We start from the raw sequence: 15,829 nt of genomic DNA on the forward strand, positions 1-15,829 counted from the left end.
AGGTGTTTCATAATTTGCTCTTTTTTTATTAATTAGCAGCATGTTTTCTTAAAGTGCGATATGCGTTGTCAAAGTGGTGTTCACTATGTTTTCATTATTTTGCGTGTATTTTTTTAAGTTGCGGTACATTGAGCTCTCTGTCAAATTTCATGCCTCTACTCTCTGGGCTTACAGCAGAGCAGTAGCTCTGTTATCCCTGCAGTAAAGTGGATCCATTAGTGTAACATAAAGGGCAGGAGGCTGAAGAAGGATCAGTTCAATGACCAGACAATTATTAACAGAAAATGCACTGATGTATTAGCTTATTGTGCAAATCACATTACAGACATTCATGTAATGCTGCCATATAACAGTGACAGTGCTATCATCATAAAAGCATCTGAAAAGGAATATACCGGTGCTTTTTCATATTTGGATATTTACGTGAATAAAACTCAGTGATGATAATATTTTCATTGTACAATATCAGAGCACACACCTGTACACGAAAGCAAAGTTGTTACACCTTAGTTATTTAGTTAAGTCTTACAGGAGAAGAAATGGTCATAACATGAACATGCTGACTTCTCTTTGAATTGTATCTTAACTGGAAAGGTTGTCCTGGATTGAATTCCGTCTTGCTCAAGAGACAGAAACTGCAACCCTCCAGTCAAATATAAAGGATTTTTAGCCAAACTTTGCAGTGTCACTAATGCAGTGTAAACAGTTTATATGAAATGTCATCAGTAAAAGTCACAGTAATGTATGGCAGAATGTTTTGTCTGTATTTAATGGAATTTGAAATTTAAGGTGATTCTGAATGCCAGAATACATGAGATGCTTCTATTAATCTCAAACAAAGTGTATGTAATGCTCATAGTGTCTATTTAGGTCTATTTAGTAGATGTTGGAAAAGTTTCAGTTGTGTCACATGGTCTTCCTCTGCAGATAGGGTTTGCCCAGTTGTCATGGGATTGAAGATGTTTAAATTTCCATTTGCTGAGCACGTGAGATTGTTTTTTCAACTGTTGTTTTCAATGTCAAGAATAAGCTTTGAAACTCAACACTAAAATTGTTCATTTCTGTCAATATGTATATCAAAATTCTAGAAAACACTCAAAATACGTTAATTTTGACAAAATACATTACCTCTAAAATGTGCTTTTACATGCATCTTAAATGGTCATACATTTCAAATATAACAACGCCCAGACAAGATCGGCGCAGATAATCTGCAAAATCACAATCTCCAACAGTACACTCTATACTGCAGAATAGCTATTGCAGTATTAAATGGCTTTTTATGATATGCTTATTAAAAACTGGTTATCCATGAGCTGTAGACTCATCTTTCACCTTTTAAATCCCTCGAAAATCCTCCAGAACCCTGCACAAGCTCTGTTAAATACATGACATTTATCAATACACACAGTGAAATGTGCCAAACTGTCCAATAGCACTGACAATGGAATGGGGATGTGGTGAGAAAGACACTGCGAGAGTCCTCTGGGGCCTTCCAGCATGAAATACAGAGGCCAAGCAAGCTCTGTGGGTGTATGGAGGTAATTTACATGAACATCCTAAGGGTTTCTTTTTCTGAGTTGTAGCTTGACGTCAAACAGAAAGAGAAGAAAATTGTTTTTTACAAAGCAAGCATCACTGATGAACAGGCATCAGCACTGGTTTAGAGGTGCTCAGGCAAAATGTTTACTTCACTACATTCAAATCATCCTTTAATCTTGAGTGTAACGGTCTAACAGCAGCTCATTCAGTTACTCCCTTTCAGTACCATAGTGGACACTGAATTTTGATCTTTGTCTCATATATGATAATGTTAGCCCCCCTTATACACTCCTTGTCAGTGTATTTACATATTACAGTTAAGACTGTATGTGCTGATCAAAATAATGCCATCACTCGATGACAAAATATCCTTAACTGTGGAAGCTGCATCCCTTTATCTTCCCTCTGTTGTGTTCTCTTGTGATGTCTTTAATATTTCCATATTCTTCTTAGGTAACATTCACAAATGTGACTTGAGTGTATCCTCTTCAAGTCTTGTCCCACATTACCACAACCGGCGTCCAGTGTAGTTAATTGGGGCTGTGGGCATCTGCAAGAGAGATAAAGAAGTAAAGCAGCCTATCGATTAGTTATTTAGTGATTGAGAGAGAGTGAAATACAGAGTGAGTGTTTCTGCCATACTTACTGTACCACCATTCATGACCAGAGCCATCTCGGTGGGTTGGTAGACGTGACCTCTGAAGGCTATGCCAGGACGCACACTCCCGTGGCTGCTGTGGTATGTTCCGCTTCGCAGAGCTGACAGACCAAGCAAGGTAAAGCACACACACAAGTTACAGGTATCATGGTAACAAGCGTCACATCTGCTATATTCTAATGCTTCCATCTTGCAGAGTACCCACTATGATAGATGGCTGTGCTACTGACTGAGACAATCATACATTAATCATATTGAAGTATAATATTCCCGCCAGCTGGGTAACCCAGAGGCCCCTCACACTCAGAGTAAACATATACAGGTGATTTTACTCCTTGTTGTTTCTTAGACCTTTTTTCAGGACTCTGGGGCCGTCTATAGACTGTGCTATTGACATCTTCCAGACTCTCCTGTTAACTTGTCGTTAGCTTTGCTTATTGTTGGGAAGAGATTGGTGAGCCCATGCAACAGAGTTACAAATTAGGACGACTTATTTCGACGCAGCTGGTTCTAGAAGTTAAAGTCCCATTCATTTTTCCCACGGACAAAGTTACAGGACTTTGGGAGCACTTCTGTGGCTTGGATCAGCATGAAAACTTTCCCGAATGAATCACCAGTACAAAACGTTAAACACTGCATCAGAAAATATTTGGTTATTTGGTAAAATGTTGAAGGGACAAGCATGTGGATGTAAGTGTTTGAGGTACAAGTTGACTACAGCTCCCAAGTTGCATTTCAGCAAAAAACATCCAGTCACATACCGTGACATAAGCTGCAAATGGTGGGTGGAAGCTCATTATTACAGTAGTGAGAAAACTACAAATGCAATCTGAAGCTTAAATTAATTCACTTTTAATTTCCGGGCCAATTTTGGGTGAATCTGAATTCGTTACTACTCTGATTCGTGTATCTGGCTGATGCTCATGGGTATTGTAGTATTTTGAGCTTCCTTCCGGGCTAAAATGACAGACTAAGCATGATCTCTCAGAAACAAAGCTGGAACTAGAACGGCACTCAGTAGAGCGCAGACGTCCACCAAGGCCAATGTCAAACAACATACACCAGACTTCAGAGAAAAAAAATTCAAATTCATAGTAAATGATCCGGATCTGCCCTTAAATTCAATCAGCTCTTCCCTGGCCCAAGCCCCATCCCTCCACCAAGTTTGGTGCAACGCGGTCCAGTGCTTTTTGCCTAATCCTGCTGACAAATACTGCCACAAACAAACAAACAGACACAGGCGACAACATAACCTCTTTGGTGGAGGTAATAATTTAAACTGGTGGCCATATCACAAATCTGTAAGAATGCTGCCTTATCCATGTTTCTATGTTAAGCAACATTGAGAAGACTGTTGAAAGAAAAAAATTGAAATGGGGAAAAACATTTCAGGTACTAGTAGCCTCTCCTACTTCGCAACTCTATCCCCAGCACAGCTCCACCCACCTTTATACTGAAGTGTAGCTGTAAATGAAAACTCCTGTGGGGGTGTGCAGTGCCTTTAAGATTATGGCCGTGTCTGAGATTACTCCCTCGTTCTCTCATTCACTTGTATAGTGAGCAGCAAATTGAGATTTTGGACCCATATGAATCATCATCCATTTGTGTCATCACTGACAGCTGTAGTGTTGCATAAGCGTTCATTTTGGCATCTATACAATGTGGGGCAATGCACTGTGGGATTGTTAGCAGAAAGTAGTGTACATGCTGTAGACATTACTTTTTTCATTCCATTGTAGGGATATTTGAGGGCACTATATGCCGGATAAACTTCACAGACAGTGAAAAAAAATGGGGGACAGTAAATAAATAGTTTGCTATTTAATAAATAGGGAATGAGACACAGGCTGTGTCACTTTTGCTGAACAGCAGCCACTGTGTCACAAGTGGAAATTAGATGATATTGGCACATTCAATTTCCCTTTATTTCCCAATATAGGAGTCAGATGCTTCAAAGACTTCATCATTAGTTGAGCTGACCAGAGGGGGACCACAAGCAGGAAACAACAAACAGGTCCTGTAATGAGGTGCAGTGTGTTTTCTTCTTGTTTTTCTTTTCTGAGAAAACCAGTGAAATATATATCTGTGACATACTAAAAAACATAGTGTGACAAAAGATTCATACAGTCAGTGAGCTGACTCAGTAATGTCAGTCACACAATATCTATCTAATGTTTCCTAAAATTAGCTAACATTAGACACTGTAAGCTACTACAAAGCTTGTAGTCAAAACTAGCATGTTGTATCATCTATTAATTCAACTTGACATTTGAAAGGAGAAGATAGTTGTTTCTTCTTTTAGATACCACCTTTTAAAGGAAACTTATAGTTTTTGACAACCTGGGTCTTATTTACTTTGCTCTGGCAATTGTTCCTGTCCGTTATTATAACACATTACTCACTAGCTCTACTGCAGAGATTCTAGAGACGGGGAGGCTGAAACAAGGCTTACACCACACCATCCTTTAGGGCAAGTAACAGAAGCCTAAACACCGTCCTTTCAGCCACAAAATAAATCCTCCAATGTTTTACTTACACTGTGTTACATTACTTTTCTTTCTTGACTCCGCTAATGTGCATTGCATCCTAATCAGTCAGCTGTACAGTGGCCAACAAATACCAACAGTCTCCTGAAGTCTTCTATCGTGCAAGACACTCTTAATGAGTCCTTTCGCTCTATGATTGTCCTGGTTCCTCATGGTTTGGCTCCTCATCTGTGCATACGTGGGCCACATTTTGCTGTAAACAAGCCTACATGGCGCTCACGGTAGTATGATGAAATGACAGTCAACCTGCAAGTTGAACAGGAGATTGATCCGCAGCGCAATCGATGATTTGAAAGGAATTTATGGGTGAAAATGTCAAACTTTTTTTTAGGACTCTTACATAAAGGAACTTATTTAAAGTGATTTGATTTAATTACATTTATAATGAATTTAATTCTATTTTCACTTTAATTAATTGAAATGTTATTACTTATATTTTTTTCTTCATAAACTTTAATTTAATGTAATTCATAATGCAATTGAATTTATGATTCAATAATTCAAGTTAATTAAAATGTCATTTTATTTTATGATTAAAATTTGGTGCAATTAAGTTTAATTACATTTTTTATTTGATTTTATGGAATTTATTTTATGATTTCTTTAATTAAATCTAATTAATTCAATTTTTATTTTAATTTAATTTTTATGTACATTTTTATTTAATTGAAAATATAATTGAATTTAATGTAATTTAATTATCTTTTTTTTTTTTTTAACCTAATCCAAACTGGATCTTCACTGTCGTAGTAGTCTCTTCTCTTGGGTTAGGAGTTCTCTCAGTCGCTCAGTGAAAGCTGCTCTCAGCAGCTTTGTGAAAAGTTTTTAAGAGGAAAGTCTTTGCTAAGTAATTTAATGCCATTTTTGAGGACACCTAATGATCAAGTGAAAACAGCCCCTGGTCACTAATGAAATCCGCTGTAAAGGAACCAGCTAACCATAGAAAAACATGTAATATCCACCTTTAATACTCAAAAGATAGCTTTGATTGGAGTATTGATGTAAAATGTCAGACCCCATGAAAGTTTGTTACTTTTGTTGTCTACACTTTTCATTCCTGAACATGACACTGGATGTAGAAAACACAAAGTCATGCATCATTTTTGGAAAAGAATCAAGGCAACGTTAATTTTCGTTTTGCAATGTTGTTCTTATGACTTACTGGAAAACACCTAAATGCCAATATTATTTTGCTGAAAATACAACCTAATGAGTTCCATCTGAAGGTATCATGTGACCCAGGTTAAAAAAAATGAATTGATTCCTTATCTCTGTTATACAAACATGCACACACACACACACCCACATTACATACTCCTACTTGCACTGTGCTCCTCCATTGAAAAGGCATGGTTTTCTGGGAAGGGTCGGTGAGAGTGTGCAGGGAGCTCATCTCCAAAATGTGGAGGAGGGGATGTGTGACTGGTGTCGAAGAAATCTTGTGTGTTGGACTGTGGAGGTTTTCGGAGACACATGTGCACCTCTGGAATGGCATGAAACAGCAGCAGGATCCAGCCCTGAATGACCAGGGCCACCGCCAGCGCAGGCTCATCCAACACCTTTACATCCTTCTTCCCTCCTCCTCCTAACCTTTCTCCTTTCCCCTTCCCTCTCAACGCCCGGCTGCCGTAAAGATAGAACCCCAGCCAGGCCACCCATAGCAATGCTGATGCCAGACTGGACAGGAAGAGCCAGACGGCATTACACTTCCATCTCCGTTTTTCACTCTCTCCTTCTCTGTCTTCTTCATTCCCACCTCCTTCCTCTGCCCCCAACTCTCCTCCACAGAGCACGACCCCTAGAGAAAGCCCCATGGCTATGAGGAGCAGCCCCAAGGTGTAGCTGCATGTCAGAGCAAAGTCCAAAGGTGGATATTCGCAGGCTGGGTGACCCTCTCTGACAACAGTCAACAGGACCCATTCAGCAGAGATGATCCCCTGAACCAAGGCCAAGGCCAGGCCGAGCGCTGCCAGGGAGCTGCCTGATGGGCTCGTCTTGCCAGCCACCAGCTTCCTGAGCCTCACACCCTGCACTAGCAAGCTGGAGAAGCAGAGGGCAAAAAGAGGCCCCCAGAAGGCCCTGCGAACCACACAGAGTGCCTGGTTCTTCCCCACCAGGAAAGCCAGAGAGATGGAGAAAAGCCCGAGGAGCGTGCCAATGAGCAAGAGAAGAGGCCCCATGCCGGAGCGCCTGGCTGGGTCAGAAATGGAGCGCAGCTTGACAAGCAGGAGAACACCAAGGACCAGAGAGGTGAGTCCACCGCTGCAGGCCACAGCCTCCAGGACCACACCCCAGACTGACTCCAGGTCACACAGCACTCTGTATGGAGGGTCCACATCCACACTGCATCCCCGAGGAGGAGGAGAGGGGTGGGATGAACCCAAGGCAATCAGTGACAGGAGGCAGATGATTATAGGGCTGACGGCCATCTTAAAGACACAGAGACAGAAAAAATGTAGAGATGAGACACAGAGAAAGGGTTAAAGGAGATAAAGGTACAGAGAGATAAACAAGAGGAGTGACACTGTGGAAAAAGATCCAGAGAGGAGGGAGGCAGGAAGGTGAATGTAGATATAACTTATATAAGTGTATACAGGGTCTCCATGATGCACAACATACTGTAGAAACAGCAGCCGATATATTAACATCACAATAAACCTGTTATATATCAGATATCAACATGCTTCTCTCTCTCAGACACACTCAAATTCGCACTCACTCACAGCACAGAATAGAACTGCTTTTAGCACTGGGCAATGGTTTCCATGGGAACGGGAAACAGCGTGGGCTGACTACATCACATACTGGGCTTTTGAGAAGTCGAGTGTCAGTACCCAAAAGCAAAGAGACGCACGACTACACACACACACACACAATGTTTGTAATCACTTGTGAGGACTCGCATAGACATAATGAATTCCCCTGCCCTAAAATGAACATAATATAAAGTGGTAATCCTCCAACTGTGAATGCGTGAGGTCAAACGTTCTCACTTAAAACAAAATAAATGCCACATTAAAACTATTTCATTCTTCATTTAATGAACAATTTTAAACTCACCTCAGAGAAATTCTTGACTTAAAATCTTGATTATTGTGAGTGAAGAGGCATCATAATTTTCCAGTCTGCTACTTCAACTTGATAAAGTATTATTGTAATCCCAGTTAATGAAATCCTCGAGGCAGCTGAAACAAAACGGTTTCCATTTTGTCTCTGAAAATGTCTTTCTCTGCGCTCACAGCTCCCTCTCTTTTAAAGTACAAAATAACACACGTTGAGAGACCAATAATGTCCTGCTGCTGCATTGACACGTTCAGCTGCTCCGAGAAGAATCCACAATTATGATGCATGCCTTGATACTTCACAAACCCACATAGTCAAATATATCTTCTGTCTCCTTTCACCCTTCTTTCTCTCTCCCTCTGTCCTAGTCTTTCTATTCACTCTGTCTCCATGTCTGTGTTTCTCTCTCCCTGCTTCACGCTGAATCTGCGGAGGTGTCAAAAGAGATGCAATTCCAGCTTTACCTCTCCTCACCCACACATGGGGAGTATGATTTGCTGATGCACCTGTCTAACCAGGAACAAAATAAGAAGTACGTAAAGTATATAAGCATGGTAATGCACTGCCAATCCCGTATTAGTGACTGGTTTGCTCATCTCGGTGTTGTTCCCTGCCTTCGGGCTCCCACGTCTTCCTCATACTGCTTACACAGTTCTTCCTCTCACCCAGAACCATGGGACATGTAGATTCATCTTTGATCACCAGATTGGACCAAAACAATCAGACGTCCCTTCGGCGCTGTGATGTCCGCTGAGGGTGTGTGTTGTAGAATGAAGATGGGATTTGGATAAAGACGGGCAGATGGTCAATGCAAACACAGGTGACCCTTGTGGCCACGTGGCTTTCCTAGCAGAGAGTGTTACATAATAGCCTTGAAGACATGATTCAGCCCAGTATCCCTTTAGAGTAGAGTAATCTCCTCCCCTGGAGGTGGCTTCATGTAGGTCGGAGAGGGACACAACATGAGGAAAACCATGACAAGGAGCAACCATTGTACCAGCTAATCGAGTCAGTTTGGATCAGTGTGTGAGAGATTGATGCTGACAGACCCCAGTGAGCTCAGTGACAGATAGAGGCCAAACATAGGAGAAGCCAAAGCTGGCCTCTTGTACACAAATAAACTCTCAGACAAACAGATGTAAGTAAAGGAGTGCACACCTGCACCCTGCTGTGCCAGTCAAGACAGCCTAATCTAGACAGTGAGTCCTTGCTATTATGTAAGCAGCAGGAGCAACTGCTTTGGTTGGTGATAGTAAAAATATTTAAATCAATACAAGAATATATAAGAATGACAACAGCAGACATTTTGACTTGTCTTGGTAGGAAAAGTACAGCTGTTACTTACAGAATAACATTAATCATAACTGTGTTCTATTCAAGACATCCCAGTGTGAGAGTGAGCCAGCGTGCACAATACCAGGACCTTTAAACTGGTGCAGCTAAATGGAGTTCAGCCATCAGGCATTTTATTATTTACACCCGTGTTTTCCTACTGTGACATGTAAAAATGTCTGCAGTGAAAAAAACCCTACTCCAAGTCTGCGTTTCTACATTGTTATCAACAGAGCTGCAACAATTACTCCATGACTCAGTTAGTTCAATGCAGCCATTTTGATTGGCCATAATCGTTTAAGTTTTTTTTCCAGGCCAAAATGCCAAACATTTTTGCTGTGAGAATTTGCTGCTTCTCTTTGTTATTATTAACTGAATTCCTCTCGGTTTTGGACTGTCGGTCAGACAAAAACGAGAAAAACAAGCACATTTGATGACATCACTTTTGACTTCAGGAAATTGTGATGGGCATTTTAAAGGAAATAGTTCAATATTTTGTGACGTGCACATATTCGCATTTTCCCCAAAAGGTAAAAAGGATGATGTTTGTAAACTAAATATAAAGCTACAGCCAGCTGTCAGTTAGTTTGTCAGTTGGCTTTTGCTTCATACGTGGCGTACAGACCTGGGAGTGATATTAATCTTCTCATGTAAGTCTCAGCAAGAAAGCGAATAAGCATATTTCCCAAATATTAACTCTTTTTTTGATATTTTATTGACTAAACTATTAATGGATTAAGTGAGAAATCAAGTGGCAGATGAATCGATAATTAAAAATAGTCATTAGCAGCAGCTCTACTTATAATTACCACCATTATCCGTCACAGACAACCCAAAAACTCAGATGCGGGGTCAGAGGGTCCAAGGTTTTTTAATAGATCTGGGTCTGAGCCCATCTTTCTGAATTGCCTAAAGAAAGTAACTGAATGTCTGCCAGCCTCTCACAGACATCACTCTCTAATGTCCCTGTCTGCCTCGGGTATTAATAAAGCAGAACATCAGTTATGGGCCACTGACTTTAAAAAGTTTGGGAAACCTTATAAGATTCGGCTGATGTCTGATGTCCAGTGGGCGTTATCTGTGTGCTGTTTTGTCCCATTGTGTGATTGAGTCCTCTGACAGTGACTAAGGAAGACAGAGGTGGGAGACAGCAGGGCAGAGAGGCGCTGACTAACTCCTGGTCATCAGTCCTAATCTGGGTAATCAAACGGTTACTATGGTCACAGTCCAACAGGACCTTGTTAAGTATGGCCCATCCCATAATCCCGGCTTTATCCCCCCTCAAGTCTCTTCTGACAACTGTCCACACACAGGACGCACACAGACGACGCACAAAGGAAGCCTGCAGGGGAAAGCTCGTTTTGCTGGACATACACTGCATGTTATGTATCTGCAACACCTTACTTCACACTTACATAGTTAAAAACTACAGGTATCAGCTGGAGACCTCCAGTTGACTCCTCTTGGCCATGAGGCAGCATTGGACATTTAAGGATTTAGTGCCTTGCTCACGGGGCATCAGTTATTACGTCATCACACTGGGTCAAACTTGTTATTAGGCATGCGTTGTGCAGTTGGTTGAAGTCTTTTTGGGGATCTTTTTGAACATCTCCTCTCCACTGCCAGTGGAGACCTAGTATAAAACAGTTGCACACACCGCACTTCATCATAAAGAAGAAGCGGCAGTGGCGTGTTATGGGAGACTTAAGCCTGCTCTCTCCCAACCTGTTGGCTCTACCTGCTGTCTACTTGGAGAACTACAGGAAGCGCTGGTCCGAGGTCACATAAAATGAGATATTGTACGGTTTGGTCTTTAGCAAAGTAGACAAACACCATGGAGACGACCAAAAATTTGGTCTGGCAGATTATCCAAACAGACAAAAAGACATGTTGGACCTCCAGCAAATAAAGAAAAAGGATCCCTTCTTCTCTCTCTTCTTATTTGTGTTTATTGGTGAAATCACAAACCAGCAATCATACCAGCACCTACTGTATCAGAGCATGTAAAGTCATGCCATTAAATCATTTTGATACGGATTGTGCATTGTATATAAAAAATACACCTTCTTTTCTATTGATATCTCCCCCTCTGGATTATATTTGTTACTGTACAATCTTATACATTTTCTATTGCATTACACCACTAAAAATGACTTGAAGGCTTGTTTCCCATTAAATACAGCATAAAATTAAACATGAAGGGCGGGGTTATAACATAATAGGCCTTTGTAACAGCAGACACTTCGACTTGCCAGGAAAAGCTCAGGTGGAGCCAATACCTTTAATTATATCTCTGTCCCATTTAAGTATTGCAGCAAGCTAAACCCGTGAGCAAGCAATGCACAATACCAGGACTCTGGAACTGACACATCTGAAAGAAATGCTATCATCCTTAATTTCACTAATTACACCCGTGTCTTCGTACTATGCCATGTCAAAATGTCATGTTCTGCTATAATGTCTCCGTTTATTACCTACTGTACATTGCTTTCCTTCCACAAGTTAATTGCACTGTTTGAACTAATGATTTGGCCTCTTCACTACGTGTTCCCATTATTTTATCCTCATGTAAGATCAAAGCCTCCTTTGCCAGCATATCTGCTTGTTATCAACGCTCACATATGCAGATACCAGCACAACTTCAAAGGTAACTCGTCTTTTAAGCCAACTTTCTGAACAGATGATGAACCCCTGAGGACAGCTGAATGTAAACATTTTACAGTGTTCAGTGGTTTAGCTTGCTCGGTCAACTGAAAAGCAACTCGTGCTGTGATTATGTCTGCAGAAAAGTGTTTTTTAAATGAAACTGAGGCATGTCCACGTTTCTATTTTCAGGAGTCTTTGTATTCATTGTCATAAACCTGCATAGCTTTCTTTCTTCATAATTACAACTAATATAGCCAAAACAAGATGGGAGTATTCTTCTCCCTAACCCCTCTAGATGGCACTGCAGGATTTATTCCAGTTTGTCTTTTAAGCAGCGTTGAAGTCAATCGTTCATATGAGTGACACAATCTTGGCTGATTTTATGATGTAATTTCTTTGTTTGATAAATACCACCTATATTGACAGAGCTCTGCTTTAGCAGTTTAAACCATATTCTGGTAATGTATGGATGCCTCATGATTCCCCTACATATATGGCCAAGAGTTACTTTTTTACTATTTTGATCTAAAATTATATGTATTTTTTCTTTAAAAAATGTCAGTCATGAAGTCAAAAAAGAATGAAAGTTACATTTCAGTAATGATTAATTGGTGATTTATTCATTTTAATTATTCCATGGTATAAGCAGTGACTTATTATTATTGCAACTAAAAGCTTTGTTAACAGAGTGAATTAAATGAATAAACAACCTAATTTAAGATGATTGAACTCCCTATTATTTTATAATATCAGTGTTTCATGAAAATGTACATCTTATGTATCTTGTTAATGGTAATATAAAAATATTTATATAATATAAAATATTAAAATATTTTTTTCATTAAAAACTATTTATTTTATATCAAAGTGTCAAAGAACTGGAATTTCAATAAAAACATTCAATATGCAATCAATATGAAATCAATATAATACCTTTAGAGGCAAAAAGGCAAATAATTTGTTTTTTCTTGCAAACATTTTATAATAACATGAAAGAATCCGCTGGATTAATTTAAAATAAAATAAAACTCATAACATAGTTGCCACCTTAAGTTGTTTCTTCAATTTAACACTAAGGTATAATATTTTGAGACGACACTCAGATCAGGTCGAGAAAAAATATGATCACTATAATAATATTTTTCACATTGTCACATTACATTTTTTTTACAACGTGATAGCACATGTGTAATCATGAGATAACAGAAAAAAACAAACCACAGCTATCATGTAATTTTCTAGCTAAACATGTATAATACAAGCATTTTACACAAGTGAGCACAGTGTTCAAGATGACGTCTGACGTTTGCATAGAGAGGCTTGGCCCCTGTACAGATGTTCGGTTTGGTCATGGCTGGTTTCTCTGCCTTTTGTTGTTACTTCAGAGTTTACACTGCAGTGCTGTTTCAGCTGCGTTTGTGGACATGCAGGACGTTGTTGCATACGGGGCAGGAATGCTCCACATCCTTGCAAGCATCCACGCAGAAGGGGATCAAACAGCAAGGCCAGCAACTGGTGTGAAGCATCGGAATAAAGTCAAAATAACACTTGATTACTTGGTGTATATGTACCTAGGTTCATATGGGTGTGGGTGTGTAGGGGTCTCTACTCACATCAAGAATCCTAGTATGCCGCAGATCAGCCAGGTGAGCAGACCATTTTTGTACTGGATTTTAGTGACAACAGTATTTTGACAGCAAGGACACACCATCTGCCCAGGAGCATCGGTTGGCAGCTGCTGCACTACCACCACCTGGTTCACTGTAAGTAGAAAAAAAATCTACTACTACTGACAATTACGTACAATCCACACCAACCCATCACTGAACGCAAAGCTGTCTGAGTTGCAAACAGTTTTTGCACTTTTTTCTATATTACACAAATCTGACGTTATTAACGTATGAAGGACAGTTGGAGAGAGACACTCACCAGGCTGTACCAAATGAGTTTGTTGTGGGTTGACCTGGTACGCAGTTATTTGAACTGGATATGAGAAGGAGACATTTAGCTTGAGAAAAGTTCAAAGATCAATATTAAACATAAGCCGCCCAAAGGCTCCTATCACATGGACTAAAATGACAGGAATAACTCAAGAAATAAGAACTACATTACAATAAAAGAGGAAAACAAGCAGATAAAATGACACAGATGAAAGTCCCTGATGTCTCACCAGGATGGTTGGCAGGTTGAGCTTGGAATCCCTCGTAGACTCCGACGTTGTAGTCTGCAGGGGGACCTGGGTAAGGTGGTGCAGGCACATTTGGCATTGCCTGCGTTGCTGGCAATGCCAAGGGAGGTTCCTGACCCATGATGTCTGTCTGATGGACCAGGGAGAAAAGCTTGTAAGGCAGAGAAAATAAGGTTAAAAAAAAAGGAAACGAATAAGGCTCTGTAATCCAAAAATGGCCTCAATGGGTCCCCTGATCTCTCTCTTAGACAGTCAGGTGGTTAAAATGTGGGACAGACTTGGGTCTGGATTTAAACCTGGAATCTCCACTATTGATTTTTGCTCCAATTCTCAAAGGTTAAAACCTGCTAATCAAGTTGTATTTCAAAGCAATGATGTGCATGCAATCAAGCAGGTCGGCTGGCATTACATTTTAACTTGCAAATGGAGAGATTGTCAAAAGCGAAACGACAAAACACCCCTTACTTTAAGAGTCTCAAAATATATTGTACTGGAGAATGTCCAAAACATGCATTTTCATGTAAGAGACTTCTCCAACACACCTGTCAACAACAAACACAAAGACGTCACTGCGCAGAATTTGTAGTGAAACTGCCCCAGGGATTATCTGCACAGGAGTGCTGGCCAGTTGGGTTCAGGTAAGTGTTTGTCAAACTGGTTTGTGATGCATCACAAACTGGTTTGTGATGCAGATAAGTCTTGGTGAGAGACGTATCAAATCCCATTCCTGCGTCAGCATAAGGAAATGCATTGGAAATATAGAAATATAGAAAACACAAGCAAATAAAGCAAATACAGAAATGCTGCAGCTCAGCCTTCATGGCGAAACTAAGTAATAAACAATTTTTCACAGCAGACATTTTCATTTGCTATAGAAGGAAACCACATGTGAAAGAAATGCGTTTTGTCAATGCGTCCCAGTAAGCCATGATAGTGAGCCAGCATGCAAAACACCAGGACCCTGGAACTGGCTCAACTAAAGTGAATACAGTCATTTTTAATGTCATCAACTATGCCTGTGGTTTTAGTGTCCCTGATTTCTTTTGTGTTGTGTACAATTTACAATTAAAGTAAGTTAATATCGTTTAACCTGTTCTGTGATTTAATTTCCACTTTCCCATGAACACTCTTGTATTCAGTATTCCAGTCATGATTTGCTCCGTCAAAACCTACTCTAATGATTGAAGATTCAAATTCAAATCATGATTAGCGAGTTAAACAAAAGTTAGAAGATGACCCCTAAACTTAACATCTGTTTCATATGTGACAAGCCAAAGCCACTTTTTAACACATATGAAAACCAAGCAACGCACACACTAATTCCAACATTAGTTGAGGTTTACTGTAGTCGTTTCACCTCGCCACAAAGTACAAAACTTACATGTCCATACTCATGTTTAGTTTGCCTTCTGGACAAATAGTTATTCTTAACTTATGTTTCTTGACAGTCTATAGAGGGCAAAGATTTAACTGTTATAGATGACCCTTTTCTGAAACTAAAGAAAAGCCTAAATCTCAACATGACTTCTGCTTCTTTTTTTAAAAAAAGAAAAAGAACAAAAAATGCTACTGAGCTGCTGTACTTTGATTTTGAAGGACAGAAGTGTATAAGTCAACAATATCAGAAGAACAAGAAACCTTTAGGTTCTGCTGGCATGTAGAATGTTTTAATCTAAATCTTAGCTGATCCACCTGTATGTTTTATTTTCTCACAGCTGAGGAAAGATCTAGTGCTGCTCACCTTGATAAGGAGGTCGGGAGGGTGTGTGGGAGCCTGGCTCTGCTTCCTCCTGTGGTGTTTGAGAAAGAAAACAAGACAAATGTTATCGCAATGTGTCATAAAGGAGGTGGAGC

General features: G+C 40.0%; 2 protein-coding genes across 2 annotated transcripts; both read right to left on the bottom strand.

The window, feature by feature from the left end:
- Positions 1–2,047: 2,047 nt before the first annotated feature.
- gprc5bb (G protein-coupled receptor, class C, group 5, member Bb) lies at positions 2,048–7,175 on the bottom strand. Its single transcript, XM_040147002.1, has 3 exons — positions 6,068–7,175; positions 2,189–2,301; positions 2,048–2,092 (listed from the first exon to the last, which is right to left on the bottom strand). Exons 1-3 carry the CDS (start codon positions 7,173–7,175, stop codon positions 2,048–2,050), a joined length of 1,266 nt encoding a protein of 421 aa, XP_040002936.1.
- A 5,680-nt stretch (positions 7,176–12,855) lies between these two features.
- On the bottom strand, positions 12,856–14,081 carry LOC120800649 (LITAF domain-containing protein-like). Its single transcript, XM_040146898.1, has 4 exons — positions 13,958–14,081; positions 13,717–13,770; positions 13,401–13,548; positions 12,856–13,299 (listed from the first exon to the last, which is right to left on the bottom strand). The coding sequence occupies exons 1-4, from the start codon at positions 14,052–14,054 to the stop codon at positions 13,194–13,196; spliced, it is 405 nt and encodes a 134-aa protein (XP_040002832.1). The 5' UTR covers positions 14,055–14,081; the 3' UTR covers positions 12,856–13,193.
- Positions 14,082–15,829: the final 1,748 nt, after the last annotated feature.

This window comes from Xiphias gladius, chromosome 15, assembly GCF_016859285.1.
Source record: "Xiphias gladius isolate SHS-SW01 ecotype Sanya breed wild chromosome 15, ASM1685928v1, whole genome shotgun sequence".
NCBI lineage: Eukaryota > Metazoa > Chordata > Actinopteri > Istiophoriformes > Xiphiidae > Xiphias > Xiphias gladius.

What these genes read in the sequence shown, in the direction of transcription:
- gprc5bb (XM_040147002.1), bottom strand. Translation starts at nt 7,175, where the DNA reads ATGGCCGTCAGCCCTATAATCATCTGCCTCCTGTCACTGATTGCCTTG. An exon ending in AATGGAGGAGCACAGTGCAA is followed by an intron (nt 2,302 to 6,067) that starts GTAGGAGTATGT and finishes TTGGTCTGTCAG; the next exon opens with CTCTGCGAAGCGGAACATAC. An exon ending in TGGTCATGAATGGTGGTACA is followed by an intron (nt 2,093 to 2,188) that starts GTAAGTATGGCA and finishes TCTCTCTTGCAG; the next exon opens with ATGCCCACAGCCCCAATTAA.
- LOC120800649 (XM_040146898.1), bottom strand. Translation starts at nt 14,054, where the DNA reads ATGCCAAATGTGCCTGCACCACCTTACCCAGGTCCCCCTGCAGACTAC. An exon ending in AACTCATTTGGTACAGCCTG is followed by an intron (nt 13,549 to 13,716) that starts GTGAGTGTCTCT and finishes TTCTACTTACAG; the next exon opens with TGAACCAGGTGGTGGTAGTG. An exon ending in GGCATACTAGGATTCTTGAT is followed by an intron (nt 13,300 to 13,400) that starts GTGAGTAGAGAC and finishes GCTTCACACCAG; the next exon opens with TTGCTGGCCTTGCTGTTTGA.